The sequence below is a fragment of the Ammospiza nelsoni genome, chromosome 29 (assembly GCF_027579445.1).
Source record: "Ammospiza nelsoni isolate bAmmNel1 chromosome 29, bAmmNel1.pri, whole genome shotgun sequence".
NCBI lineage: Eukaryota > Metazoa > Chordata > Aves > Passeriformes > Passerellidae > Ammospiza > Ammospiza nelsoni.
Genome location: NC_080661.1, coordinates 4416944 through 4444329, shown reverse-complemented (window position 1 = coordinate 4444329; position 27386 = coordinate 4416944). Strand labels below are relative to the sequence as shown.

General features: G+C 51.8%; 1 protein-coding gene across 1 annotated transcript in view; it reads right to left on the bottom strand.

Moving 5' to 3' along the window:
• Window positions 1–966: 966 nt before the first annotated feature.
• LOC132085226 (tenascin-X-like) overlaps window positions 967–27386 on the bottom strand; it is a 76884-nt gene continuing 50464 nt past the window's right edge. The window contains exons 31-37 of the mRNA XM_059490591.1: window positions 24830–24954; window positions 19633–19798; window positions 13241–13425; window positions 11261–11357; window positions 6375–6536; window positions 3834–4030; window positions 967–1119 (exon numbers count right to left, since the gene is read on the bottom strand). Of these exons, the coding sequence (XP_059346574.1) occupies window positions 1039–1119; window positions 3834–4030; window positions 6375–6536; window positions 11261–11357; window positions 13241–13425; window positions 19633–19798; window positions 24830–24954 (1013 nt within the window). The 3' untranslated portion in view covers window positions 967–1038. The remainder of the gene's footprint in view (window positions 1120–3833; window positions 4031–6374; window positions 6537–11260; window positions 11358–13240; window positions 13426–19632; window positions 19799–24829; window positions 24955–27386) is intronic.

The following is a 27386-nucleotide window of genomic DNA, read 5'->3' as shown; positions in this document are numbered from 1 at the left end:
CCCAGATTTTGGGGTGCCCAGGTTATGGGGTGCACAGGTTTTGGGGTGCACAGGTTTTGGGGTGCCCAAATTTGGGGTTCCCCGGTTTTGGGGTGCGCAGGTTTAGGGGTGCCCAGGTTTTGGGGTTCCCAGGTTTTGGGGTGCCCAAATTTGGGGTGCGCAGGTTTTGTGGTGCCCAGATTTTGGGATCCCCCAAATTTGGGGTTCCCAGGTTTTGGGGTGCGCAGGTTTTGGGGTGCGCAGGTTTTGGGGTGCCCAAATTTGGGGTTCCAGGGTTTTGGGGTGCGCAGGTTTTGGGGTGCCCAAATTTTGGGATCCCCCAGGTTTTGGGGTGCGCAGGTTTTGGGGTGCCCAAATTTGGGGTTCCCAGGTTTTGGGGTTCGCAGGTTTTGGGGATGCCCAGATTTTGGGGTTCCCAAATTTGGGATGCCCAGGTTTTGGGGTTTGCAGGTTTTGGGGTGCCCAATTTTGGGGTGCCCTGGTTTTGGGGTGCCCTGGTTTTGGGGTGCGAAGGTTTTGGGATCCCCCAGGTTTTGGGGTGCCTAAATTTGGGGTGCCCAGGTTTTGGGATCCCCCAAATTTGAGGTGCGCAGGTTTTGGGGTGCCCAAATTTGGGGTTCCCAGGTTTTGGGGTGCGCAGGTTTTGGGGTGTGCAGGTTTTGGGGTGCGCAGGTTTTGGGGTGCCCAAATTTGGGGTGCGCAGGTTTTGGGGTGCGCAGGTTTTGGGGTTCCCAGATTTTGGGATCCCCCAGGTTTTGGGATCCCCCAGGTTTTGGGGTGCCCAGATTTTGGGGTTCCCAGGTTTTGGGGTTCCCAGGTTTTGGGGTGCGCAGGTTTTGGGGTGCCCAGGTTTTGGGATCCCCCAGGTTTTGGGGTGCGCAGGTTTTGGGGTGCCCAAATTTGGGGTTCGCAGGTTTTGGGGTTCCCAGATTTTGGGATCCCCCAAATTTGGGGTTCGCAGGTTTAGGGGTGCGCAGGTTTTGGGGTGCCCACATTTGGGGTTCCCCGGTTTTGGGGTTCCCCGGTTTTGGGGGTCCCTCACGGGCGCTGCGGCCGCAGCTTCATCTCGGTGAAGGGGATGGAGACGTTGAAGCCTCTCCAGGGGAACCAATGGATGCCCTGGGGGGAAACGGGGTCACAGACCCACAGATTGACCCACAGATTGACCCACAGATTGACCCACAGATTGACCCACAGATTGACCCATAGATTGACCCATAGATTGACCCACAGATTGACCCACAGATTGCCCCATAGATTGACCCCATAGATTGACCCACAGATTGACCCACAGATTGACCCACAGATTGACCCCATAGAAACCCCACAGATTGCCCCATAGAGACCCCACAGAGACCCCACAGATTGCCCCATAGAGACCCCATGGAAACCCCACAGATTGCCCCATAGAGACCCCATAGACCCCATAGAGACCCCATAGACCCCATAGACCCCATAGACCCCATAGAGACCCCATAGAGACCCCATAGAGACCCCATAGAGACCCCACAGACCCCATAGAGACCCCATAGACCCCATAGACCCCATAGAGACCCCATAGAGACCCCATAGAGACCCCATAGAGACCCCATAGACCCCATAGAGACCCCATAGAGACCCCATAGAGACCCCACAGACCCCATAGAGACCCCACAGACCCCATAGACCCCATAGAGACCCCATAGAGACCCCACAGACCCCATAGAGACCCCATAGACCCCATAGAGACCCCATAGACCCCATAGAGACCCCACAGACCCCATAGAGACCCCATAGACCCCATAGACCCCAGAGACCCCATAGACCCCATAGAGACCCCATAGACCCCATAGAGACCCCATAGAGACCCCACAGAGACCCCATAGACTCCATAGAGACCCCATAGAGACCCCATAGACCCCATAGAGACCCCATAGAGACCCCATAGACCCCATAGACCCATAGACCCCATAGAGACCCCATAGACCCCATAGAGACCCCACAGAGACCCCATAGAGACCCCATAGACCCCATAGAGACCCCATAGAGACCCCATAGAGACCCCATAGAGACCCCATAGACCCCATAGACCCCATAGAGACCCCATAGAGACCCCATAGAGACCCCATAGACCCCATAGACCCCATAGAGACCCCATAGAGACCCCATAGAGACCCCAGAGACCCCATAGAGACCCCATAGAGACCCCATAGACCCCATAGAGACCCCATAGAGACCCCATAGAGACCCCATAGAGACCCCACAGAAACCCCACAGATTGCCCCACAAATTGCCCCATAGAAACCTCACAGATTGCCCCATAGAGACCCCACAGAAACCCCACAGATTGCCCCACAGATTGACCCACAGAGACCCCACAGAAACCCCACAGATTGCCCCACAGATTGACCCACAGAGACCCCATAGAAACCCCACAGATTGCCCCATAGAGACCCCAGAGATTGCCCCATAGAAACCCCACAGAAACCCCATAGATTGCCCCACAGATTGCCTCATAGAGACCCCACAGAGACCCCATAGAAACCCCACAGATGCCCCATAGAAACCCCATAGAAACCGCAGAGATTGCCCCATAGAGACCCCACAGAGACCCCACAGATTGCCCCATAGAGACCCCACCGAGACCCCATAGAGACCCCATAGAGACCCCATAGAGACCCCATAGAGACCCCATAGACCCCATAGACCCCATAGAGACCCCATAGACCCCATAGAGACCCCATAGAGACCCCATAGAGACCCCACAGACCCCATAGAGACCCCATAGACCCCATAGAGACCCCATAGAGACCCCACAGACCCCATAGAGACCCCATAGACCCCATAGACCCCATAGAGACCCCATAGAGACCCCATAGACCCCATAGAGACCCCATAGACCCCATAGAGACCCCATAGACCCCATAGACCCCATAGAGACCCCACAGACCCCATAGAGACCCCATAGAGACCCCATGGACCCCATAGAGACCCCATAGAGACCCCATAGAGACCCCACAGACCCCATAGAGACCCCATAGAGACCCCATAGACCCCATAGACCCCATAGAGACCCCATAGAGACCCCATAGAGACCCCATAGAGACCCCATAGACCCCATAGAGACCCCATAGACCCCATAGACCCCATAGACCCCATAGAGACCCCATAGAGACCCCATAGAGACCCCATAGACCCCATAGAGACCCCATAGAGACCCCATAGAGACCCCACAGACCCCATAGAGACCCCATAGAGACCCCATAGACCCCATAGAGACCCCATAGACCCCATAGACCCCATAGACCCCATAGACCCCACAGACCCCACAGACCCCATAGAGACCCCATAGACCCCACAGACCCCATAGACCCCACAGACCCCATAGACCCCATAGACCCCACAGACCCCATAGAGACCCCACAGACCCCATAGACCCCATAGACCCCATAGACCCCATAGACCCCACAGACCCCACAGACCCCATAGAGACCCCACAGACCCCATAGACCCCATAGACCCCACAGACCCCATAGACCCCATAGACCCCATAGACCCCATAGAGACCCCATAGAGACCCCATAGACACCCCATAGAGACCCCATAGACCCCACAGAGACCCCATAGAGACCCCATAGACCCCACAGACCCCATAGAGACCCCACAGACCCCATAGAGACCCCACAGACTCATAGACCCCATAGAGACCCCACAGACCCCACAGACCCCACAGACCCCACAGACCCCACAGACCCCACAGACCCCATAGACCCCATAGAGACCCCATAGAGACCCCACAGACCCCACAGACCCCACAGACCCCATAGACCCCACAGACGCCCCAATTCCGGTACCTGGTGGTCGCGCGTGGCGCCGTAGCGCCCGTTGAGGTTGGCGTAGTGGCAGTTGCGGTACCACCAGGCGCCCCCGTAGGCCACGGCGCAGGGCGGGGGGCGCGGCCGCCCCGAGGGGTCCCGGCGGTCCCGGGGGTCCCGGGGGTCCCGGTCCCGCGTGGAGAAGGGGCTGCCCGAGTGGTACGAGAGCGCGTCGCCTGCGCGGGGACACGGGGACGCCGGGAATGCGCCACGGGGACGCCCAAAACGCCCCCGAAACGCCCCGGAAAAACGGCGCCAACGATTCCCCGAAACGCCCCGAAAACACCCCAAAAACCCACCAGAAAACCCAATGCTCCCCCACTCCAAGAAATGAACACAAGATTTCCGAAACACCCCGAAAACACCCCGAAACCCACCAGAAAACCCACCACTACCCCCCACCCAAAAAAATGCACAGAAGATTCCCCGAAACACCCCGAAAACACCCCAAAACCCACCAGAAAACCCCCAAAATCCACCCCAAAGGACCCCCAAAAAGGCAGCGAAGATCGCCCCAAAAACGCCCCAAAATCCACCAGAAAACTCAACGCCCCTCCCCAAAAAAAATGCACAAAAGATTCCCGAAACACCCCGAAAACACCCAAAAACACCTCAAAGACCCCCAAAATACCCCAAAACCCAACGGGAACCCCAAAACCGGCCAGGGACCCCAAAAACGCAGCAAAGATTCCCCAAAAACACCCCAAAATCCACCAGAAAACCCAACACTACCCCAACCCCCCAAAAAAATGCACAAAAGATTCCCAAAACACCCCGAAAACCCCAAAACGCCTCAAAGACCCCCAAAATCCACCGGGACCCCAAAAACGCAGCAAAGATTCCCCCAAAACTCCCCAAAATCCACCGGGAGCCCCAAAACCGGCCAGGGACCCCAAAAACGCAGCAAAGATCCCCCCAAACCACCCCAAAATCCACCAGAAAACCCAACACTACCCGAACCCCCCAAAAAAATGCACAAAAGATTCCCGAAACACCCCGAAAACCCCAAAACGCCTCAAAGACCCCAAAATCCACCAGGGACCCCAAAAAGGCAGCGAAGATTCCCCCAAAACGCCCCAAAACCCAACGGGAACCCCAAAACCGGCCAGGGACCCCAAAAACGCAGCAAAGATTCCCCAAAAACACCCCAAAATCCACCAGAAAAACCAACACTCCCCCAACCCCCCCAAAAAATGCACAAAAGATTCCCCGAAACACCCCGAAAACCCCAAAACGCCTCAAAGAGCCCCAAAATCCACCGGGAACCGCCAAAAACGCAGCGAAGATTCCCCAAAAACGCCCCAAAACCCAACGGGAACCCCAAAACCGGCCAGGGACCCCAAAAACGCAGCAAAGATTCCCCAAAAAACACCCCAAAATCCACCAGGAACCCCAAAAACACCCCAGGGACCCCAAAAACGCAGCAAAGATTCCCCAAAAACGCCCCAAAATCCACCAGGAACCCCAAAACCGGCCAGGGACCCCAAAAACGCAGCAAAGATTCCCCAAAAACGCCCCAAAATCCACGAGGAACCCCGATACCCCCCAAAAACGCACCGAAGATTCCCAAAGGACCCCAAAACTCCCCAAAACCCCCCAAAACCCCCAAAGGGACCCCAAAACACCCCAAAATCACCCAAAACACCCCAAAATCACCCAAAACACGCCAAAACTCCCAAGGACCCCAAAACCACCAGGAACCCCAAAATCTTCAGGGACCCCAAAACCGCCCCAAATGAGCCCAAAACACTCCAAGGACCTCGAAACCCACCAGGAACCACCGAAAGCCACCGGGGACCCCAAAATGGCACCAAAGATTCCCAAAACGGCCCAAAGGGACCCCAAAACACCCCAAAACACCCCAAAACATCCCAAAACATCCCAAAAACTCCCCAAAACACCCCAAAACACCCCAAAAGCCCCCAAAGGACCCCCAAAACCCCAAAGGGGACCCCAAAATCCCCCCGTTCCTCACCGGCCGTGCCCATGAATGCCCCCACGCGCAGCCGGTGCCGCGCCGACGCTGAAGATTCCCAAAACACCCCAAAACACCCCAAAACTCCCCAAAACACCCCCAAACACCCCAAAAGCCCCCAAAACACCCCAAAACCCCCCAAAATCCCCCAAAGGACCCCAAAACACCCCAAAACACCAAAGGGGACCCCAAAACCCCCCCCGTTCCTCACCGGCCGTGCCCGTGAAGGCGCCCACGCGCAGCTGGTGCCGCGCCGACGCTGAAGATTCCCAAAACACCCCTAAGACCCCCCAAAACACCCCAAAACACCCCAAAAGCCCCCAAAGGACCCCCAAAACCCCAAAGGGGACCCCAAAACCCCCCCGTTCCTCACCGGCCGTGCCCGTGAAGGCGCCCACGCGCAGCCGGTAGCGCTCCGACGCTGAAGATTCCCAAAGTGCCCCAAACTCCCCCAAAACACCCCAAAACCCCCCAAAATCCCCCAAAGGACCCCAAAACACCCCAAAACACCCCAAAGGGGACCCGAAAACCCCCCCGTTCCTCACCGGCCGTGCCCGTGAAGGCGCCCACGCGCAGCCGGTAGCGCTCCGCGGCCGCGCCGACGCTGAAGTCGCGGTACGTTGCGAAGGCGGCGTCGCGGCCGCTCCGCAGCTCCACGCGCAGCTCCGAGGGCCCCGCGCGCGTCAGCTCGTGCAGCGCCTCGTTCCCTGCGCCCCCAGAGCGTCAGGGGCGCCCCGAAACCCGCCCGGGATCATCCGCACCCCAAAACTGCCAGGGGCACCCCAAAACCAACCCGGGATCATCCGCGTTCCCCAAAACCAACCCGGGATCATCCGCACCCCAAAACTGCCAGGGGCACCCCAAAACCAGCCCGGGATCATCCGCGTGCCCCGAAACCGCCAGGGGCACCCCAAAACCCGCCCGGGATCATCCGCGTGCCCCGAAACCGCCAGGGGCACCCCAAAACCAACCCGGGATCATCTGCGTGCCCCGAAACCCACCAGGGGCACCCCGAAACCCGCCCGGGATCATCCATGTGCCCCGCGCCCCGAAAGCGCCAGGGGCACCCCGAAACCCGCCCGGGATCATCCGCGTTCCCCAAAACCAACCCGGGATCATCCGCGTTCCCCAAAACTGCCAGGGGCACCCCAAAACCAACCCGGGATCATCCGCGTGCCCCGAAACCAACCCGGGATCATCCACGTGCCCCGAAACTGCCAGGGGCACCCCGAAACCCGCCCGGGATCATCCGCGTGCCCTGAAAGCGCCAGGAGCACCCCAAAACCAACCCGGGATCATCCGCACCCCAAAACTGCCAGGGGCACCCCGAAACCCACCCGGGATCATCCGCGTGCCCCAAAACCCGCCCGGGATCATCCGCACCCCAAAACTGCCAGGGGCGCCCCGAAACCAACCCGGGATCATCCGCGTTCCCCGCGCCCCGAAAGCGCCAGGGGCACCCCGAAACCCACCCGGGATCATCCGCACCCCAAAACTGCCAGGGGCGCCCCGAAACCAACCCGGGATCATCCGCGTGCCCCAAAAGCACCAGGGGCACCCCAAAACCCGCCCGGGATCATCCGCGTGCCCCGAAACCAACCCGGGATCATCCGCGTTCCCCAAAACCGCCAGGGGCACCCCGAAACTGCCCCGGGATCATCCACGTGCCCCAAAACCGCCAGGGGCACCCCGAAACCAACCCGGGATCATCCGCGTTCCCCAAAACCCACCCGGGATCATCCGCGTGCCCCAAAACTGCCAGGGGCGCCCCGAAACCAACCCGGGATCATCCGCGTTCCCCGAAACTGCCAGGGGCACCCCGAAACCAGCCCGGGATCATCCGCGTTCCCCAAAACCCACCCGGGATCATCCGCACCCCAAAACTGCCAGGGGCACCCCAAAACCCGCCCGGGATCATCCGTGTGCCCCGAAACCGCCAGGGGCACCCCGAAACCAACCCGGGATCATCCGCGTGCCCCGAAACCCACCAGGGGCACCCCGAAACCCGCCCGGGATCATCCATGTGCCCCGCGCCCCGAAAGCGCCAGGGGCACCCCAAAACCAACCCGGGATCATCCGCGTTCCAATTTTTTCCCCAATTTTTTCCACATTTTTCCCAAAGCGTTTTCCAATTTTTTCCCAAACGTTTCCACAAATTTTTCCCAAATTCTTCCGTGTTTTCACCCAAATTTTCTTAGTTTTCCATGTTTTTCCCCAAATTTTTCCGTGTTTTTTTCAAGAATTTTTCCCAGTTTTCTGTGTTTTTCCCAATTTTTCCCAATTTTTCCTGTTTTTTCCCCAAATTTTTCCGTGTTTTTCCCAAATGTTTCCCAAATGGATTCCAAATTTTTCCCATTTTTTCAGTTTTTTTTTCAAGTTCTTTGGTGGTTTTTCCCAAACTTTTCGGTGCTTTTTTCCAAATTTTTCCCAATTTTTTCCCAAATTTTTTCCCTATTTTTCCCCAAAGCATTTTCGAATTTTTCCCCAAATATTTCCATAAATTTTTCCCACATTTTTCCCAAATGTTTTCCAGTTCTTTTCCCTTAATTTTTCCCAAATTATTCTGAAATTGTTCCCAAACCTTTTCCCAAATTTTTCCGTGTTTTTTTCCCAAACTTTCCCCCAATTTTTCTGATTTTTCCCAATTTGGTCTCAATTTTTCCCGTGTTTTTCCCAAATTTTCCCCAATTTTTTCACATTTTCCCCCCAAATGTTTATGGTTTTTTCTCAATTTTTCCCAATTTTTTCCATGTTTTTTCCCGCAAATTTTTCCGTGTTTTCCCCAACTTTTTCCCAAATTCTTCCGTGTTTTCACCCAAATTTTCTTAGTTTTCCATGTTTTTCCCCAAATTTTTCCGTGTTTTTTTCACGAATTTTTCCCAGTTTTCTGTGTTTTTCCCAATTTTTCCCAATTTTTCCTGTTTTTTCCCCAAATTTTTCCGTGTTTTTCCCAAATGTTTCCCAAATGGATTCCAAATTTTTCCCATTTTTTCAGTTTTTTTTTCAAGTTCTTTGGTGGTTTTTCCCAAACTTTTCGGTGCTTTTTTCCAAATTTTTCCCAATTTTTTCCCAAATTTTTTCCCAATTTTTCCCCAAAGCATTTTCGAATTTTTCCCAAATGTTTCCATAAATTTTTCCCACATTTTTCCCCAAATGTTTTCCAGTTCTTTTCCCTTAATTTTTCCCAAATTATTCTGAAATTGTTCCCAAACTTTTTCCCAAATTTTTCCGTGTTTTTTTCACGGATTTTCCCCAGTTTTCTGGTTTTTTCCAATTTTTCCCAAATTTTCCCGTTATTTCCCAAATTTTCCCCAAATCAGTCCCAAATTTTTCCGTGTTTTTTCACGAATTTTTCCCAGTTTTCTGTTTTTTTCCCAATTTTTCCTGTTTTTTCCCCAAATGTTTCCCAAATTTTTCCGTGTTTTTCCCAAATGTTTCCCAAATGGATTCCAAATTTTTCCCTTTTTTTTCCGTTTTTTTTTTTTTTCAAGTTCTTTGGTGGTTTTTCCCAAACTTTTCGGTGCTTTTTCCCAAATTTTTCCCAATTTTTTTCCCAATTTTTTCCACATTTTTCCCAAAGCGTTTTCCAATTTTTCCCCAAACGTTTCCACAAATTTTTCCCAAATTCTTCCGTGTTTTCACCCAAATTTTCTTAGTTTTCCATGTTTTTCCCCAAATTTTTCCGTGTTTTTTTCACGAATTTTTCCCAGTTTTCTGTGTTTTTCCCAATTTTTCCCAAATTTTCCCGTTTTTTCCCAAATTTTCCCCAAATCAGTCCCAAATTTTTCAGTGTTTTTTTCACGAATTTCTCCCAGTTTTCTGGTTTTTTCCCAATTTTCCCCAAATTTTCCCGTTTTTTCCCAAATTTTTCCCAAATTTTTCCGTGTTTTTCCCAAATGATTCCCAAATGGATTCCAAATTTTTCCCTTTTTTTTCCAGTTTTTTTTTTTTTCTTCAAGTTCTTTGGTGGTTTTTCCCAAACTTTTCGGTGCTTTTTCCCAATTTTTTTCCCAATTTTTCCCAATTTTTCCTGTTTTTTCCCCAAATTTTCCCCAAATTTTTCCGTGTTTTTCCTTAATGTTTCCCAAATGTATTCCAAATTTTTCCCATTTTTTCCATTTTTTTTTCTTTTTTTATCAAGTTCTTTGGTGGTTTTTCCCAAACTTTTCGGTGCATTTTTCCCAAATTTTTCCCAAATTTTTCCCAATTTTTTTCCAGATTTTTCCCAATTTTTCCCCAAAGCGTTTTCGAATTTTTCCCCAAATATTTCCATAAATTTTCCCCACATTTTTCCCAAATGTTTTCCAGTTCTTTTCCCTTAATTTTTCCCAAATTATTCTGAAATTGTTCCCAAACCTTTTCCCAAATTTTTCCGTGTTTTTTTCCCAAACTTTCCCCCAATTTTTCTGTTTTTTCCCAATTTGGTCTCAATTTTTCCCGTGTTTTTCCCAAATTTTCCCCAATTTTTTCACATTTTCCCCCCAAATGTTTATGGTTTTTTCTCAATTTTCCCCAATTTTTTTCCATGTTTTTTCCCGCAAATTTTTCCGTGTTTTCCATAAATTTTTCCCAAATTCTTCCGTGTTTTCACCCAAATTTTCTTAGTTTTCCATGTTTTTCCCCAAATTTTTCCGTGTTTTTTCACGAATTTTTCCCAGTTTTCTGGTTTCTCCCAATTTTTCCCAATTTTTCCTGTTTTTTCCCCAAATTTTTCCGTGTTTTACCCAAATGTTTCCCAAATGGATTCCAAATTTTTCCCATTTTTTCAGTTTTTTTTTCAAGTTCTTTGGTGGTTTTTCCCAAACTTTTCGGTGTTTTTTCCCAAATTTTTCCCGATTTTTTTCCCAATTTTCTCCAAATTTTTCCCAAAGCATTTTCGAATTTTTCCCAAATGTTTCCATAAATTTTTCCCACATTTTTCCCAAATTCTTCCGTGTTTTTTTTTAATTTTTTTCCCAAAATTTCTCCCAAATTTTTGTGCAATTCTCCCCAAATTTTCCTTGTGTTTTTTCCCCCAAATTTTTCCGTGGTTTTTTTTTCCCCAATTTTTCCGTGTTTTTTTCCCCAATGTTTCTGAATTTCCCCAATTTTTTTTCCGTGGTTTTTCCCCAATTTTTTTCCGTGGTTTTCCCCCAATATTTCCGAATTTCCCCAATTTTTTTTCCGTGTTTTTTCCCCAATATTTCCGAATTTCCCCAATTTTTCCGTGTTTTTCCCCAACGTTTCTGAATTTCCCCAATTTTTTTCCGTGTTTTTTCCCCAATATTTCCGAATTTCCCCAATTTTTTTTCCGTTTTTTTTTCCCCAATATTTCCGAATTTCCCCAATTTTTTTTCCGTGTTTTTTCCCCAACGTTTCCAAATTTCCCCAATTTTTTTCCGTGGTTTTTCCCCAATTTGCCCCCGATTTTCCCGTGTTTTCCGTCCCTCACCGAGCCAGAACTCGCCGCTGACGTTCCCGAACCCGTTCGCGTACGAGTCCCAGTCCCGCCAGAAGTCGGTGCTGCCGTCCTGGCGCCGCTGGAACACCTGGAGGGAGTGAGGGCACCCCAAAAACCCCTGAGCCCCAAAAACCCCAAATCCCCTGAGCCCCAAAATCCCCTGAGCCCCAAAAACCCTGAGCCCCAAAAACCCCTGAGCCCCAAAATCCCCTGAGCCCCAAAACCCCTGAGCCCCAAAAACCCTGAGCCCCAAAACCCCTGAGCCCCAAAAACCCCCAAAATCCCCTGAGGGGCACCCCAAAAACCCCCTGAGCCCCAAAAACCCCAAATCCCCTGAGCCCCAAAACCCCTGAGCCCCAAAAACCCCAAAATCCCCTGAGGGGCACCCCAAAAACCCCTGAGCCCCAAAACCCCTGAGCCCCAAAACCCCTGAGCCCCAAAAACCCCAAATCCCCTGAGCCCCAAAACCCCTGAGCCCCAAAAACCCCCAAAATCCCCTGAGGGGCACCCCAAAACCCCCTGAGCCCCAAAAACCCTGAGCCCCAAAACCCCTGAGCCCCAAAAACCCCCAAAAAAACCCTGAGGGGCACCCCAAAAACCCCTGAGCCCCAAAAACCCCAAAATCCCCTGAGGGGCACCCCAAAACCCCTGAGCCCCAAAAACCCCTGAGCCCCAAAAACCCCCAAAATCCCCTGAGGGGCACCCCAAAAACCCCTGAGCCCCAAAAACCCCTGAGCCCCAAAAACCCTGAGCCCCAAAAACCCCAAAATCCCCTGAGCCCCAAAACCCCTGAGCCCCAAAAACCCCTGAGGGGCACCCCAAAAACCCCTGAGCCCCAAAAACCCCAAAAACCCCTGAGGGGCACCCCAAAAACCCCTGAGCCCCAAAAACCCCTGAGCCCCAAAAACCCCTGAGGGGCACCCCAAAAACCCCTGAGCCCAAAATCCCCCCCGGTCCCTCCAGTCTGTCCCAGTCCATCCCAGTCCGTCCCAGTGCCCCCAGTCCCAGCCACAGCAGCCCCAGTCTGTCCCGGTCCCTCCCAGTGCCCCCAGTCCCTCCCAGTTTGTCCCAGTCCATCCCAGTTTATCCCAGTCTGTCACAGTCCCCCCCAGTCCATCCCAGTTTATCCCAGTTTATCCCAGTCCATCCCAGTCCATCCCAGTTTCCCCAGTTTATCCCAGTTTATCTCACGGTCCAGCCTCCGCCGTCGGTGTCCATGTCCCAGTCTGTCCCAGTTTATCCCAGTTTATCCCAGTTTATCCCAGTTTCCCCAGTTTCCCCAGTCCATCTCACCGTCCACCCGCCGCCGTCGGTGTCCATGTCCCAGTTTATCCCAGTTTATCCCAGTTTCCCCAGTCCATCCCAGTCTGTCCCAGTTTATCCCAGTTTCCCCAGTCCATCCCAGTTTCCCCAGTTTATCCCAGTCCATCTCACGGTCCAGCCGCCGCCATCGGTGTCCATGTCGCAGTCTGTCCCAGTCTGTCCCAGTCTGTCCCAGTCTGCCCCAGTTTCCCCAGTCCATGCCAGTTTCCCCAGTCCATCCCAGTTTCCCCAGTTTATCCCAGTTTCCCATCTCATGGTCCAGCCGCCGCCGTCGGTGTCCATGTCGCAGTCTGTCCCAGTTTATCCCAGTCCATCCCAGTTTATCCCAGTTTATCCCAGTCCATCTCACGGTCCATCCGCTGCCGTCGGTGTCCATGTCCCAGTCTGTCCCAGTTTATCCCAGTTTATCCCAGTTTCCCCAGTTTCCCCAGTCTCCCCAGTCTCACCGTCCATCCGCCGCCGTCGGTGTCCATGTCACAGTCTGTCCCAGTCTGTCCCAGTCTGTCCCAGTTTATCCCAGTCCATCCCAGTTTATCCCAGTTTCCCCAGTCCATCCCAGTCCATCCCAGTTTATCCCAGTCCATCCCAGTTTATCCCAGTCCATCCCAGTCCATCCCAGTTTCCCCAGTTTATCCCAGTTTATCTCACGGTCCAGCCTCCGCCGTCGGTGTCCATGTCGCAGTAGACGCGCAGGGGCCGGGCCGGGTCCCCGCTGGGGAAGACGAGGGCGACGCGCGAGGGGCCGGGGCCGTTCAGCTGCTCCTGGGCGCAGTCCCGGGGGTGCGGGAACGGCAGCGGGGCTGGGCACGCGGGGCAGGGAGATTGGCCCCGAATTTATCCCAAATTAACCCGAATTTATCCCAAATTTATCCCCAATTTATCCCCAATTTATCCCAAATTTATCCCCAATTTATCCCAAATTTATCCCGAATTTATCCCAAATTTATCCCGAATTTATCCCCAATTTATCCCGAATTTATCCCAAATTTATCCCAAATTTATCCCCAATTTATCCCGAATTTATCCCGAATTTATCCCAAATTTATCCCGAATTTATCCCGAATTTATCCCCAATTTATCCCAAATTTATCCCGAATTTATCCCAAATTTATCCCGAATTCATCCCCAATTTATCCCAAATTTATCCCGAATTTATCCCGAATTTATCCCCAATTTATCCCCAATTTATCCCCAATTTATCCCCAATTTATCCCAAATGTATCCCAAATTTATCCCCAATTTATCCCCAATTTATCCCGAATTTATCCCGAATTTATCCCCAATTTATCCCAAATTTATCCCCAAATTTATCCCGAATTTATCCCGAATTTATCCCCAATTTATCCCGAATTTATCCCCAATTCATCCCCAATTTATCCCAAATTTATCCCCAATTTATCCCAAATTTATCCCGAATTTATCCCGAATTTATCCCGAATTTATCCCCAATTTATCCCGAATTTATCCCCAATTTATCCCCAATTTATCCCAAATGTATCCCGAATTTATCCCAAATTTATCCCGAATTTATCCCCAATTTATCCCGAATTTATCCCCAATTTATCCCCAATTTATCCCGAATTTATCCCGAATTTATCCCAAATTTATCCCGAATTTATCCCGAATTTATCCCCAATTTATCCCAAATTTATCCCCAATTTATCCCCAATTTATCCCGAATTTATCCCGAATTTATCCCCAATTTATCCCAAATTTATCCCAAATTTATCCCGAATTTATCCCGCATTTATCCCAAATTTATCCCCAATTTATCCCAAATTTATCCCCAATTTATCCCAAATTTATCCCGAATTTATCCCCAATTTATCCCCAATTTATCCCGAATTTATCCCAAATTTATCCCAAATTTATCCCGAATTTATCCCCAATTTATCCGGAATTTATCCCAAATTTATCCCGAATTTATCCCCAATTTATCCCCAAATTTATCCCCAATTTATCCCCAATTTATCCCCAATTTATCCCAAATTTATCCCGAATTTATCCCAAATTTATCCCAAATTTATCCCGAATTTATCCCAAATTTATCCCGAATTTATCCCAAATTTATCCCGAATTTATCCCCAATTTATCCCCAATTTATCCCGAATTTATCCCAAATTTATCCCCAATTTATCCCAAATTTATCCCCAATTTATCCCAAATTTATCCCAAATTTATCCCGAATTTATCCCAAATTTATCCCGAATTTATCCCAAATTCATCCCCAATTTATCCCGAATTTATCCCGAATTTATCCCGAATTTATCCCGAATTTATCCCGAATTTATCCCGAATTTATCCCCAATTCATACCCAATTCATCCCAAATTTATCCCCAATTTATCCCAAATTTATCCCGAATTTATCCCGAATTTATCCCGAATTTATCCCCAATTTATCCCGAATTTATCCCCAATTTATCCCCAATTTATCCCAAATGTATCCCGAATTTATCCCAAATTTATCCCGAATTTATCCCCAATTTATCCCAAATTTATCCCCAATTTATCCCCAATTTATCCCGAATTTATCCCGAATTTATCCCCAATTTATCCCGAATTTATCCCGAATTTATCCCCAATTTATCCCAAATTTATCCCCAATTTATCCCCAATTTATCCCGAATTTATCCCGAATTTATCCCGAATTTATCCCGAATTTATCCCCAATTTATCCCGAATTTATCCCGAATTTATCCCAAATTTATCCCAAATTTATCCCAAATTTATCCCCAATTTATCCCCAATTTATCCCAAATTTATCCCGAATTTATCCCAAATTTATCCCGAATTTATCCCAAATTTATCCCAAATTTATCCCAAATTTATCCCCAATTTATCCCAAATTTATCCCCAATTTATCCCGAATTTATCCCAAATTTATCCCAAATTTATCCCCAATTTATCCCCAATTTATCCCCAATTTATCCCAAATTTATCCCGAATTTATCCCCAAATTTATCCCGAATTCATCCCCAATTTATCCCAAATTTATCCCGAATTTATCCCAAATTTATCCCGAATTTATCCCAAATTTATCCCGAATTTATCCCCAATTTATCCCGAATTTATCCCCAATTTATCCCGAATTTATCCCAAATTTATCCCGAATTTATCCCGAATTTATCCCAAATGTTTACGTTTATTATTCCAAATTTTCCCCAATTTTCTCCCAATTTTCCCGTGTTTTTACCCAAATTTCTCCCCAATTTTTGTGTTTTTCCCCCCAGTGTTTCCCCAATTTTTCTGTGCTTTTTCAAAAAATTTTTCCCTAATTATTTTTCCCAAATTTTCTCACATTGTTCATTTCTTTTTTTTTTCCAAATTTTCCCAAATTTTTCTGTGGGTTTTTTTTTTTCCCAAATTTTTCAATGTTTTCTCCAAATTTTTCCCAAATTTCTCCATTTATTATTCCAAATTTTTCCCAATTTTTTCAGAGATTTTTCCCCAAATTTTTCCATATTTTTCCATATTTTCTCAATTTTTTCTGTTTTTCCAAGTTCTCTCCCAAATTTTTCCCAACTTTTCCCCAATTTTCTCCCAAATTTTTCTGCAATTTTTCTGTGTTTTTCCAAATTTTTCCCAAATTTTCCCCAATTTTTTCCAAATTTTTCTGTGCTTTTGTCCAAATTTTCCGCAAATTTTTCCATGTTTTTGCCAAATTTCCCCCCAATTTTTCTGAGTTTTTTCCCAAATTTTTCGCAATTTTTTCCCAAAAATTTCCAAATTTCTCCCAAAGTTTTCCATGTTTTTCCCTAATTTTCCCCAAATTTTCCGGTCTTTTCCCTGAGTTTTTCCCCAATTTTTCCCAACTTTCTCCCAAACTTTCCACGTTTTTTTCCCAAATTTTTTTTTCCCAAAGTTTTTCCCAAATTTTCCCCATTTTTTTCCCAAATTTTTCCCAAATTTTACCAAAATTTTTCTCAAATTTTCCCTAATTTTTCCATGTCCCATGTCTGGTTGTGTACCCCGCACAATAACCCCCAAAGGACCCCAAAACACCAAAAAAACCCCAAATGTCTCGCTGTGCACCCCCAAACCCCAAATCCACCAAAATCCTCCAAAATCCCCCCAAATCCCCCCAAAATTCCCCAAAATCCCTCCCAAATCCACCAAAATCCTCCAAAATCCCCCAAAATCCCCCCAAAATTCCCCAAAATCCCCCCCAAATCCACCAAAATCCTCCAAAATCCCCCCAAATCCCCCCAAAATCTCCTCAAAATCCCCCCCAAATCCACCAAAATCCTCCAAAATCCCCCCAAATCCCCCCAAAATCTCCTCAAAATCCCCCCCAAAACCCTCAAAACCCCCAAAATCCCCCAAATCCCCCCAAAATCCCCCAAATCTCCCAAAATCCCCCAAAATCCCCCAAAACCCCCCAAAATCCCCTCAAAATCCCCCCAAAACCCTCAAAACCCCCAAAATCTCCCCCAAAATCCCCCAAAATTCCCCCAAATCTCCCAAAAATCCCCCAAAATTCCCCAAAATTCCCCAAAATCCCCCCCAAATCCCATCCCTCACTCCAAGGGGTCACAGATCCCATTCCAACAACCCTGACCCCAGAAAATCTCCCAAAATCTCCCCAAAATTCCCCAAAATCCGCCCAAAATTCCCCAAAATTCCATCAATCCCTTAAAGGGTCACAGATCCCCCACCGACAACCCCGACCACCCCAAAAATCTCCCCAAAATCTCCCCAAAACCACCCAAAATCCCCCCAAATCCCCCAAAGCCCCCCAAAATCCCCCCAAAACCCTCAAAACCCCCAAAATCTCCCCCAAAATCCCACAAAATTCCCCCAAATCTCTCAAAATCCCCCAAATTTCCCCAAAATCTCCCAAAATTCCCCAAAATTTCCCAAAATCCCCCCAAAATCCCATCCCTCCCTTAGAGGGTCACAACTTCCCATACCAACAACCCCGACCCCACAAAATCCCCCAAAAAACCCCAAAATCCCCCAAAACCCCACAAAATTCCATCCCTCCCTTAAAGGGTCACAGATCCTCCACCGACAACCCCGACCACCCCAAAAATCTCCCCAAAATCCCCTCAAAACCCCCCCAAAATCCCCCAAACCCCCCCCAAAATCTCCCCAAAATCCCCCAAATCCCCCAAAACCCCCCAAAATCCCCTCAAAACCCCCCCAAATCCCCCAAACCCCCCCAAAATCCCCCCAAAATTCCCCAAATCCCCCAAAAGCCCCCAAAATCCCCTCAAAACACCCCCAAATTCCCCAAACTCCCCCCAAAATCTCCCCGAAATCCCCCAAATCCCCCAAACCCCCCCAAAATCCCCTCAAAACCCTCCCCAAATCCCCCAAAATCCCCCAAAATCCCCCCAAACCCCCCCAAAACCCCCCTCAAAACCCTCCCCAAATACCCCAAACCCCCCAAATCCCCCCGAAACCCCCCAAAACCCTCAAATCCCCCAAAATCCCCCCAAACCCCCCCAAACCCCCCAAAATCCCCTCAAAACCCCCAAAATCTCCCCCAAAACCCCCCAAAATCCCCCCAAAACCCCCCAAAATCCCCCAAAATCCTCTCAAAACCCCCCCAAATCCCCCAAACCCCCCCAAAACTCCCCTCAAAACCCTCCCCAAATCCCCCAAACCCCCCCCAAACCCCCCCAAACCCCCCAAAATCCCCTCAAAACCCTCCCCAAATACCCCAAACCCCCTCCAAAACCCCCCAAAATCCCCTCAAACCCCCCAAAATCCCCCCCCAAAACCCCCCCCAAACCCCCCAAAATCCCCTCAAAACCCTCCCCAAATCCCCCAAAACCCCCCAAAATCCCCCCCAAACCCCCCCAAAACCCCCCAAAATCCCCTCAAAACCCTCCCCAAATACCCCAAACCCCCCAAATCCCCCCGAAACCCCCCAAAACCCTCAAAACCCCCAAAATCTCCCCCCAAACCCCCCCCAAATCCCCCCAAACCCCCCCAAACCCCCCAAAATCCCCCCCAAACCCCCCCAAAACCCCCCAAAATCCCCTCAAAACCCTCCCCAAATCCCCCAAAACCCCCCAAAATCCCCCCAAACTCCCCCAAAACCCCCCAAAAACCCCCTCAAAACCCTCCCCAAAACCCCCCAAACCCCCCCAAAACCCCCCAAAATCCCCTCAAAACCCTCCCCAAATCCCCCAAACCCCCCCAAACCCCCCAAAATCCCCCCAAAACCCCCCAAACCCCCCCAAAACCCCCCAAAAATCCCCTCAAAACCCTCCCCAAATCCCCAAAATCCCCCAAAATCCCCCCAAACCCCCCCAAACCCCCCAAAATCCCCCAAAGCCCCCCCAAAATCCCCCAAAATCTTCCCCAAATGCCCCAAACCCCCCCAAAATCTCCCCCAAAACCCCCCAAAATCCCCTCAAAACTCTTCCACAAATCCCCCAAACCCCCCAAAATCCCCCCAAACCCCCCCAAAACCCCCCAAAAACCCCCTCAAAACCCTCCCCAAATACCCCAAAACCCCTCCAAAACCCCCCAAAATCCCCTCAAAACCCTCCCCAAATACCCCAAACCCCCCAAATCCCCCCGAAACCCCCGAAAACCCTCAAAACCCCCAAAATCTCCCCCCAAACCCCCCAAAATCCCCCCAAACCCCCCCCAAACCCCCCAAAATCCCCTCACACCCCCCAAAATCCCCCCCAACCCCCCCCAAAAACCCCCAAAATCCCCTCAAAACCCCCCAAACTCCCCCAAAACCCCCCAAAAACCCCCTCAAAACCCTCCCCAAAACCCCCCAAACCCCCCCAAAACCCCCCAAAATCCCCTCAAAACCCTCCCCAAATCCCCCAAACCCCCCCCAAACCCCCCCAAAATCCCCTCAAAACCCCCAAAATCTCCCCCAAAACCCCCCCTAAATCCCCTCAAAACCCTCCCCAAATCCCCCAAAATCCCCCAAAATCCCCCCAAACCCCCCCAAACCCCCCCAAAACCCCCAAAAATCCTCTCAAAACCCCCCCAAAATCTCCCCAAAACCCCCCAAAATCCCCTCCCTCCCTCTAAGGCTCCCAGCTCCCCCAGCACCCCCGGCCCCCCGGGCCCGTTTTGGGGGTGCCCCCGCGCTCACGGGTCTCGAAGGCGGCCTCCAGGGGGGGCTCGCTCGGGGGGTGCCGCCCCCGTTCCCGCAGGCGCACCCGGTACCGGCCCGCGGGCTCCAGGCCCCGCAGCGTCCGCAGCCCCGCCCCGGCCGGGACCCGCAGCACCTGGGGGGCACCGGGAAATTGGGGGGCACCGGGAAATTGGGGGGCACCGGGAAATTGGGGGGCACCGGGAAATTGGGGGGGCACGGGGGGGGTCACCAAGGGGATTATTGGGGTGTCCCGGGGATTATTGGGGTTCCCAGGGGGGTATTGGGGGGTCCCGGGGGATATTGGGGGGTCCCGGGGGTTATTGGGGGGTCCCGGGGGATATTGGGGTGTCCTTAAAGGTTATGGGGTCACCAAGGGGGTATTGGGTGTCCCAGGGGTTATAGGGGTGTCCCGGGGGATTATTGGGGTGTCCCGGGGGATATTGGGGTGTCCCGGGGAGTATTCGGGTGTCCCTAAAGGTTATGGGGTCACCAAGGAGTTATTGGGGTGTCCCGGGGGTTATTGGGGTGTCCCGGGGGATTATTGGGGTGTCCCGGGGATTATTGGGGTTCCCAGGGGAGTATTGGGGGATCCCGGGGTTATTGGGGTGTCCCTAAAGGTTATGGGGTCACCAAGAGGGTATTGGGGTGTCCCGGGGAGTATTGGGGTGTCCCGGGGGATATTGGGGTGTCCCTAAAGGTTATGGGGTCACCAAGGGGGTATTGGGGTGTCCCAGGGGTTATAGGGGTGTCCCGGGGGATTATTGGGGTGTCCCGGGGGATATTGGGGGCTCCCGGGGGTTATTGGGGTGTCCCCAAAGGTTATGGGGTCACCAAGGAGTTATTGGGGGGGCCCGGGGGTTATTGGGGTATCCCGGGGAGTATTGGGGGGTCCCGGGGGATATTGGGGTCACCAAGGGGGTTATTGGGGTGTCCCGGGGGTTATTGGGGGGTCCCTAAAGGTTATGGGGTCACCAAGGGGGTTATTGGGGGTCCCGGGGGATTATTGGGGTGTCCCTAAAGGTTATGGGGTCACCAAGGAGTTATTGGGGTGTCCCGTGGGTTATTGGGGTGTTCCGTGGGTTATTGGGGTTCCCAGGGGATTATTGGGGTTCCCAGGGGGTATTGGGGTGTTCCGTGGGTTATTGGGGTGTCCCGGGGTTTATTGGGGTGTTCCGGGGGATTATTGGGGGGTCCCGGAGGTTATGGGGTCACCAAGGGGTTATTGGGGTGTTCCATGGGTTATTGGGGTGTCCCAGGGGATTATTGGGGTGTCCCTAAAGGTTATGGGGTGTCCTGGGGGATTATTGGGGTGTTCCGGGGGTTATTGGGGCGACACTAAAGGTTATGGGGTGTCCCGGGGGGGTTTTGTGGTCCCTCAGGGGTTATTGGGGTGTCCCCAAAGGTTATGGGGTCACCAAGGGGGTATTGGGGTGTCCCGGTGGGCTTTGGGGTATTCCGGGGGTTATTGAGGTGTCCCTAAAGGTTATGGGGTCACCAAGGGGGTATTGTGGTGTCCCAGGGGTTATTGGGGGGTCCCGGGGGATTATTGGGGTGTCCCTAAAGGTTATGGGGTGTCCTGGGGGATTATTGGGGTGTCCCGTGGGTTATTGGGGTGTTCCGGGGGTTATTGGGGTGTCCCTAAAGGTTATGGGGTCACCAAGGGGGTATTGGGGTGTCCCGGGGGTTATTGGGGTGTCCTGGGGGATTATTGGGGTGTCCCGGGGGTTATGGGGTCACCAAGGGGATTATTGGGGTGTCCCTAAAGGTTATGGGGTGTCCCGGGGGTTACTGGGGTGTCCTGGGTGATTATTGGGGTGTCCCGGGGGTTATTGGGGGGTCCCGGGGTTATTGGGGTGTCCCTAAAGGTTATTGGGGTGTCCCGGGGGTTATTGGGGTTTCCTGGGGGACTATTGGGGTGTCCCGGTGGGTTTTGGGATATTCCGGGGTTATTGGGGTGTTCCTAAAGGTTATGGGTATATGGGTCACCAAGGGGATTATTGGGGTGACCCTAAAGGATATTGGGGTGTCCGGGGGGGTTTTGGGGTCCCTCAGGGGGTATTGGGGTGTCCCTAAAGGTTATGGGGTCGCCAGGGGGTTTTGGGGTACCCAGGCTGTTATCGGGGTGCCCAAAGGGATTATTGGGGTCCCCTGGAGGTGTTTTGGGGTGCCGTTACCATCAGAGGGTGCTGTTGGGATTATTGGGGTGCCCCAGATGGTGTTTGGGGTCGCCAGGGGTTATTGGGGTGTCCCTAAAGGTTTTGGGGTGTCCCGGTGGGTTTTGGGGTGTCCCGGGGGGTTTTGGGGTGTCCCAGGGGTTTTGGGGTGTCCCAGAAGCTTTTGGGGTAACTTGGGGGATTATTGGGGTGTCCCGGTGGGTTTTGGGGTGTCCCGGTGGGTTTTGGGGTGTCCGGGGGGGTTATTGGGGTGTCCCAAAAGGTTTCGGGGTGTCCCAGGGGTTTTGGGGTCACTAAGGGGGTTTTGGGGTCACCAGGGGGGTTTTAGGGTGTCCCAAAAGGTTTTGGGGTCCCTTGGGGGATTATTGGGGTGTCCGGGGGGTTTTAGGGTGTCCCAAAAGGTTTTGGGGTGTCCCGGGGGGTTTTGGGGTGTCCCTAAATGTTATGGGGTGTCCCAGAGGGGTTTTGGGGTGTCCCAAAAGGTTTTGGGGTGTCCCGGAGGGTATTGGGGTGTCCCGGTGGGTTTTTTGGGGTGTCCCTAAATGTTATGGGGTGTCCCAGGGGTTTTGGGGTCACTAAGGGGGTTTTGGGGTCACCAGGGGGGTTTTAGGGTGTCCCAAAAGGTTTTGGGGTGTCCCGCAGGGTTTTGGGGTGTCCCAAAAGGTTTTGGGGTGTCCCGGAGGGTATTGGGGTGTCCCGGTGGGTGTATTGGGGTGTCCCTAAAGGTTATGGGGTGTCCCAGGGGTTATGGGGTCACTAAGGGGGTTTTGGGGTCACCAGGGGGGTTTTGGGGTGTCCCAGAAGCTTTTGGGGTCCCTTGGGGGATTATTGGGGTGTCCCGGGGGGTTTTGGGGTCCCCCAGGGCCGTTTTGGGGCGCCATTCCCCGAGGAAGGCCGGGGGACACCCTGAGGGGTTATTGGGGTGTTTGGGATCCTTTTTGGGGCCGTTCTGGGCTGTTTTGGGGTGTTTGGGGCTGTTTTGGGGTGTTTGGGGTTTTTAAAATCGTTTTGGGGCCGTTCTGGGCTGTTTGGGGTTTTTGGGATCCTTTTTGGGGCCATTTTGGTGTTTTGGGGCTTTTTGAGACACTTTGGGGTTTTTGGGATCCTTTTTGGGGCCGTTCTGGGCTGTTTGGGGTTTTTGGGATCCTTTTTGGGGCCGTTCTGGGCTGTTTGGGGTTTTTGGGATCCTTTTTGGGGCCGTTCTGGGCTGTTTGGGGTTTTTGGGGCCGTTTTGGGCTGTTTGGGGTTTTTGGGGCTGTTTTGGGGTGTTTGTGGTTTTTGGGGCCGTTTTGGGCTGTTTGGGGTTTTTGGGGCCGTTTTGGGCTGTTTGGGGTTTTTGGGGCCGTTTTGGGCTGTTTGGGGTTTTTGGGATTTTTTCGGGCGGCCATTCCGGGGTTTTTGGGTTTTTTAGGATCCTTTTTGGGGGCGTTCAGGGGGTTTTGGGGTTTTCAGGATCCTTTATGGGGTGTTTGGAGTTTTGGGGGGTTTGGGATCCTTGATGGGGCCGTTCTGGAGTTTTTGGGATATTTTTTGGGGCCGTTCTGGGCTGTTTGGGGTTTTTGGGATCCTTTTTGGGGCCGTTCTGGAGTTTTTGGGATCCTTTTTGGGGCCGTTCTGGGCTGTTTGGGGTTTTTGGGATCCTTTTTGGGGCCATTCTGGGTGTTTGGGGTTTTTGGGGCCATTCTGGGCGTTTTCGGGTTTTTGGAGTCCTTTGGGGCTGCTCTGGGGTGTTTGGGGTTCTTGGGATCTTTTTGGGGTGGTTTTTGGGGTTTTTAGGATTATTTGGGGGGGGCATTCTGAATTGTTTGGTGGTTTTGGGATCCTTTTTGGGGCCGTTCAGGGCTGTTTGGGGATTTTTGGGGCCGTTCTGGGCTGTTTGGGGTTTTTGGGGCCGTTTTGGAGTGTTTGGGGTTTTTGGGGCCGTTTTGGGCTGTTTGGGGTTTTTGGGGCCGTTTTGGGCTGTTTGGGGTTTTTGGGATTTTTTCGGGCGGCCATTCTGGGGTTTTTGGGTTTTTTAGGATCCTTTTTGGGGGCGTTCAGGGGGTTTTGGGGTTGTCAGGATCCTTTATGGGGTGTTTGGAGTTTTGGGGGGTTTGGGATCCTTGATGGGGCCGTTCTGGGGTTTTTGGGATATTTTTTGGGGCCGTTCTGGGCTGTTTGGGGTTTTTGGGATCCTTTTTGGGGCCGTTCTGGAGTTTTTGGGATCCTTTTTGGGGCCGTTCTGGGCTGTTTGGGGTTTTGGGATCCTTTTTGGGGCCATTCTGGGTGTTTTGGGGTTTTTGGGGCCATTCTGGGCGTTTTCGGGTTTTTGGAGTCCTTTGGGGCCGCTCTGGGCTGTTTGGGGTTCTTGGGATCTTTTTGGGGTGGTTTTTGAGTTTTTAGGATTATTTGGGGGGGCATTCTGAATTGTTTGGTGGTTTTGGGATCCTTTTTGGGGCCGTTCTGGGCTGTTTGGGGTTTTTGGGGCCATTTTGGGGTGTTTGGGGTTTTTAAGATCGTTTTGGGGCCGTTCTGGGCTGTTTGGGGTTTTGGGGGATTTTTGGGGCCATTCTGGGTGTTTGGCGTTTTGGGGATCTTTTTTGGGGCTGTTCTGAGTGTTTGGGGATTTTTGGGGCCGTTCTGGGCTGTTTGGGATTTTTAGGATCTTTTTTGGGGCCGTTTTGGGCTGTTTGGGGTTTTTGGGATTTTTTCGGGCGGCCATTCCGGGGTTTTTGGGGTTTTTAGGATCCTTTTTGGGGCCGTTCAGGGGGTTTTGGGGTTTTCAGGATCCTTTATGGGGTGTTTGGAGTTTTGGGGGGTTTGGGATCCTTTTTGGGGCCGTTCTGGGCTGTTTGGGGTTTTTGGGATCCTTTTTGGGGCCGTTTTGGGGTTTTTGGGATCCTTTTTGGGGCCGTTTTGTGCTGTTTGGGGTTTTTGGGGCCATTTTGTGGCTTTTAGGATCCTTTTTGGGGCCGTTCTGGGGTTTTTGGGATCCTTTTTGGTTCCGTTACCTTTTGGGGTCCCCCTGTGGGGCCGTACTCCAGCTCGTAGCCATCGATGGGGCCGGGTTTGGGGTCCCAGCGCACTCGGGCACTGCGGGGCCACACCGAGTCCACCCTGAGGGTCCCGGGGGTGCCTGGGCAGGGACACAGCGGTGGCACCTCAGGGACCCCAAAATCCCCCACGGACACCCCAAAAATCACTGCTGGCACCCCAAACACCGCCCCAAACCACTGACACCCCAAAATCTGCCAGGGATACCCCAAAAATCACTGCTGGCACCCCAAATACCCCACCAAACCACTGAAACCCCAAAATCCCCCACGGACACCCCAAAAATCACTGCTGGCACCCCAAATACCCCACCAAACCACTGAAACCCCAAAATCTGCCACGGATACCCCAAAAATCACTGATACCACTGAAACCCCAAAATCTGCCACGGATACCCCAAAAATCACTGCTGGCACCCCAAACCTGCCCCATAATCCACTGAAACCCCAAAATCCCCCACGGACACCCCAAAATTCACTGTTGGCACCCCCAAACACCGCCCCAAAACACTGAAACCCCAAAATCTCCCAGGGATACCCCAAAAATCACTGCTGGCACCCCAAATACCGCCCCAAACCACTGACACCCCAAAATCTGCCAGGGATACCCCAAAAATCACTGCTGGCACCCCAAACCTGCCCCATAATCCACTGAAACCCCAAAATCCCCCACGGACACCCCAAAATTCACTGGTGGCACCCCAAACACCGCCCTAAACCACTGATACCCCAAAATCTGCCAGGGACACCCCAAAAATCACTGCTGGCACCCCAAATACCGCCCTAAAAATACCGAAACCCCAAAATCTCCCAGGGATACCCCAAAAATCACTGCTGGCACCCCAAATACCGCCCCAAAACACTGAAACCTCAAAATCTGCCACGGATACCCCAAAAATCACTGCTGGCACCCCAAATACCGCCCTAAACCACTGACACCCCAAAAATCTCCCAGGGATACCCCAAAAATCACTGGTGGCACCCCAAATACCGCCCTAAACCACTGAAACCCCAAAATCTCCCAGGGATACCCCAAAAATCACTGGTGGCACCCCCAAATACCCCAAAAAATCAGTGAAACCCCAAAATCTCCCAGGGATACCCCAAAAATCACTGCTGGCACCCCAAATACCCCACCAAACCACTGAAGCCCCAAAATCTGCCACGGATACCCCCAAAAAATCACTGCTGGCACCCCAAATACCGCCCCAAACCACTGAAACCCCAAAATCTGCCACGGATACCCCAAAAATCACTGTTGGCACCCCAAATACCGCCCTAAAATACCGAAACCCCAAAATCTCCCACGGACACCCCAAAAATCACTGTTGGCACCCCAAATACCGCCCTAAAATACCGAAACCCCAAAATCTCCCACGGACACCCCAAAAATCACTGCTGGCACCCCAAATACCGCCCTAAACCACTGAAACCCCAAAATCTGCCACGGATACCCCAAAAATCACTGCTGGCACCCCAAACACCGCCCTAAAATACCGAAACCCCAAAATCTCCCAGGGATACCCCAAAAATCACTGCTGGCACCCCAAATACCGCCCCAAACCACTGAAACCCCAAAATCTGCCACGGACACCCCAAAAAATCACTGCTGGCACCCCAAATACCGCCCTAAACCACTGAAACCCCAAAATCTGCCAGGGATACCCCAAAAATCACTGCTGGCACCCCAAATACCGCCCTAAACCACTGAAACCCCAAAATCTCCCAGGGATACCCCAAAAATCACCGCTGGCACCCAAAATACCGCCCCAAACCACTGACACCCCAAAAATCTGCCACGGATACCCCAAAAATCACTGCTGGCACCCCAAATACCGCCCTAAACCACTGAAACCCCAAAATCTGCCACCGATACCCCAAAAATCACTGCTGGCACCCCAAACACCGCCCTAAACCACTGACACCCCAAAATCTGCCACCGATACCCCAAAAATCACTGTTGCCACCCCAAAATACCCACTAAACCACCGAAACCCCAAAATCTGCCACCGATACCCCAAAACCCACTGTTGGCACCCCAAACCTGCCCCATAATCCACTGACACCCCAAAATCCCCCCACGGACACCCCCAAAATTCACTGGTGGCACCCCAAATACCCCACCAATCCAGTCCTCAGCTCCAGCCCAGCCCCAGCTCACCCCAGTTCACCCCAAATTCTCCTCAGTCCCCAGTTTCCCCCGGTGCTCACCAGTCCCCAGCTCCAGTTCACCCCAGTTCACCCCAGTTCTCCCAGTTGCTCCCAGTGCCACGTTGCCCCCGATCTCCCTCAGACCAGTTTCCCCCAGTGCTCCCAGTCCCCAGTTCCCCCCAGTTCCTCCCAGACCAGTTCCCCCAGTGCCTCACGGCCCCTCCCAGTTCAGCCCAGTCTCCTGTTCCCCCCAGTTCCCCCCAGTTCCCCCCAGTTCCCCCCAGTTGTCCCCAGTTCACCCCAGTTGTCCCCCAGTTCACCCCAGTTCATCCCAGTTCACCCCAGTTTCCCCCAGTTCACCCCA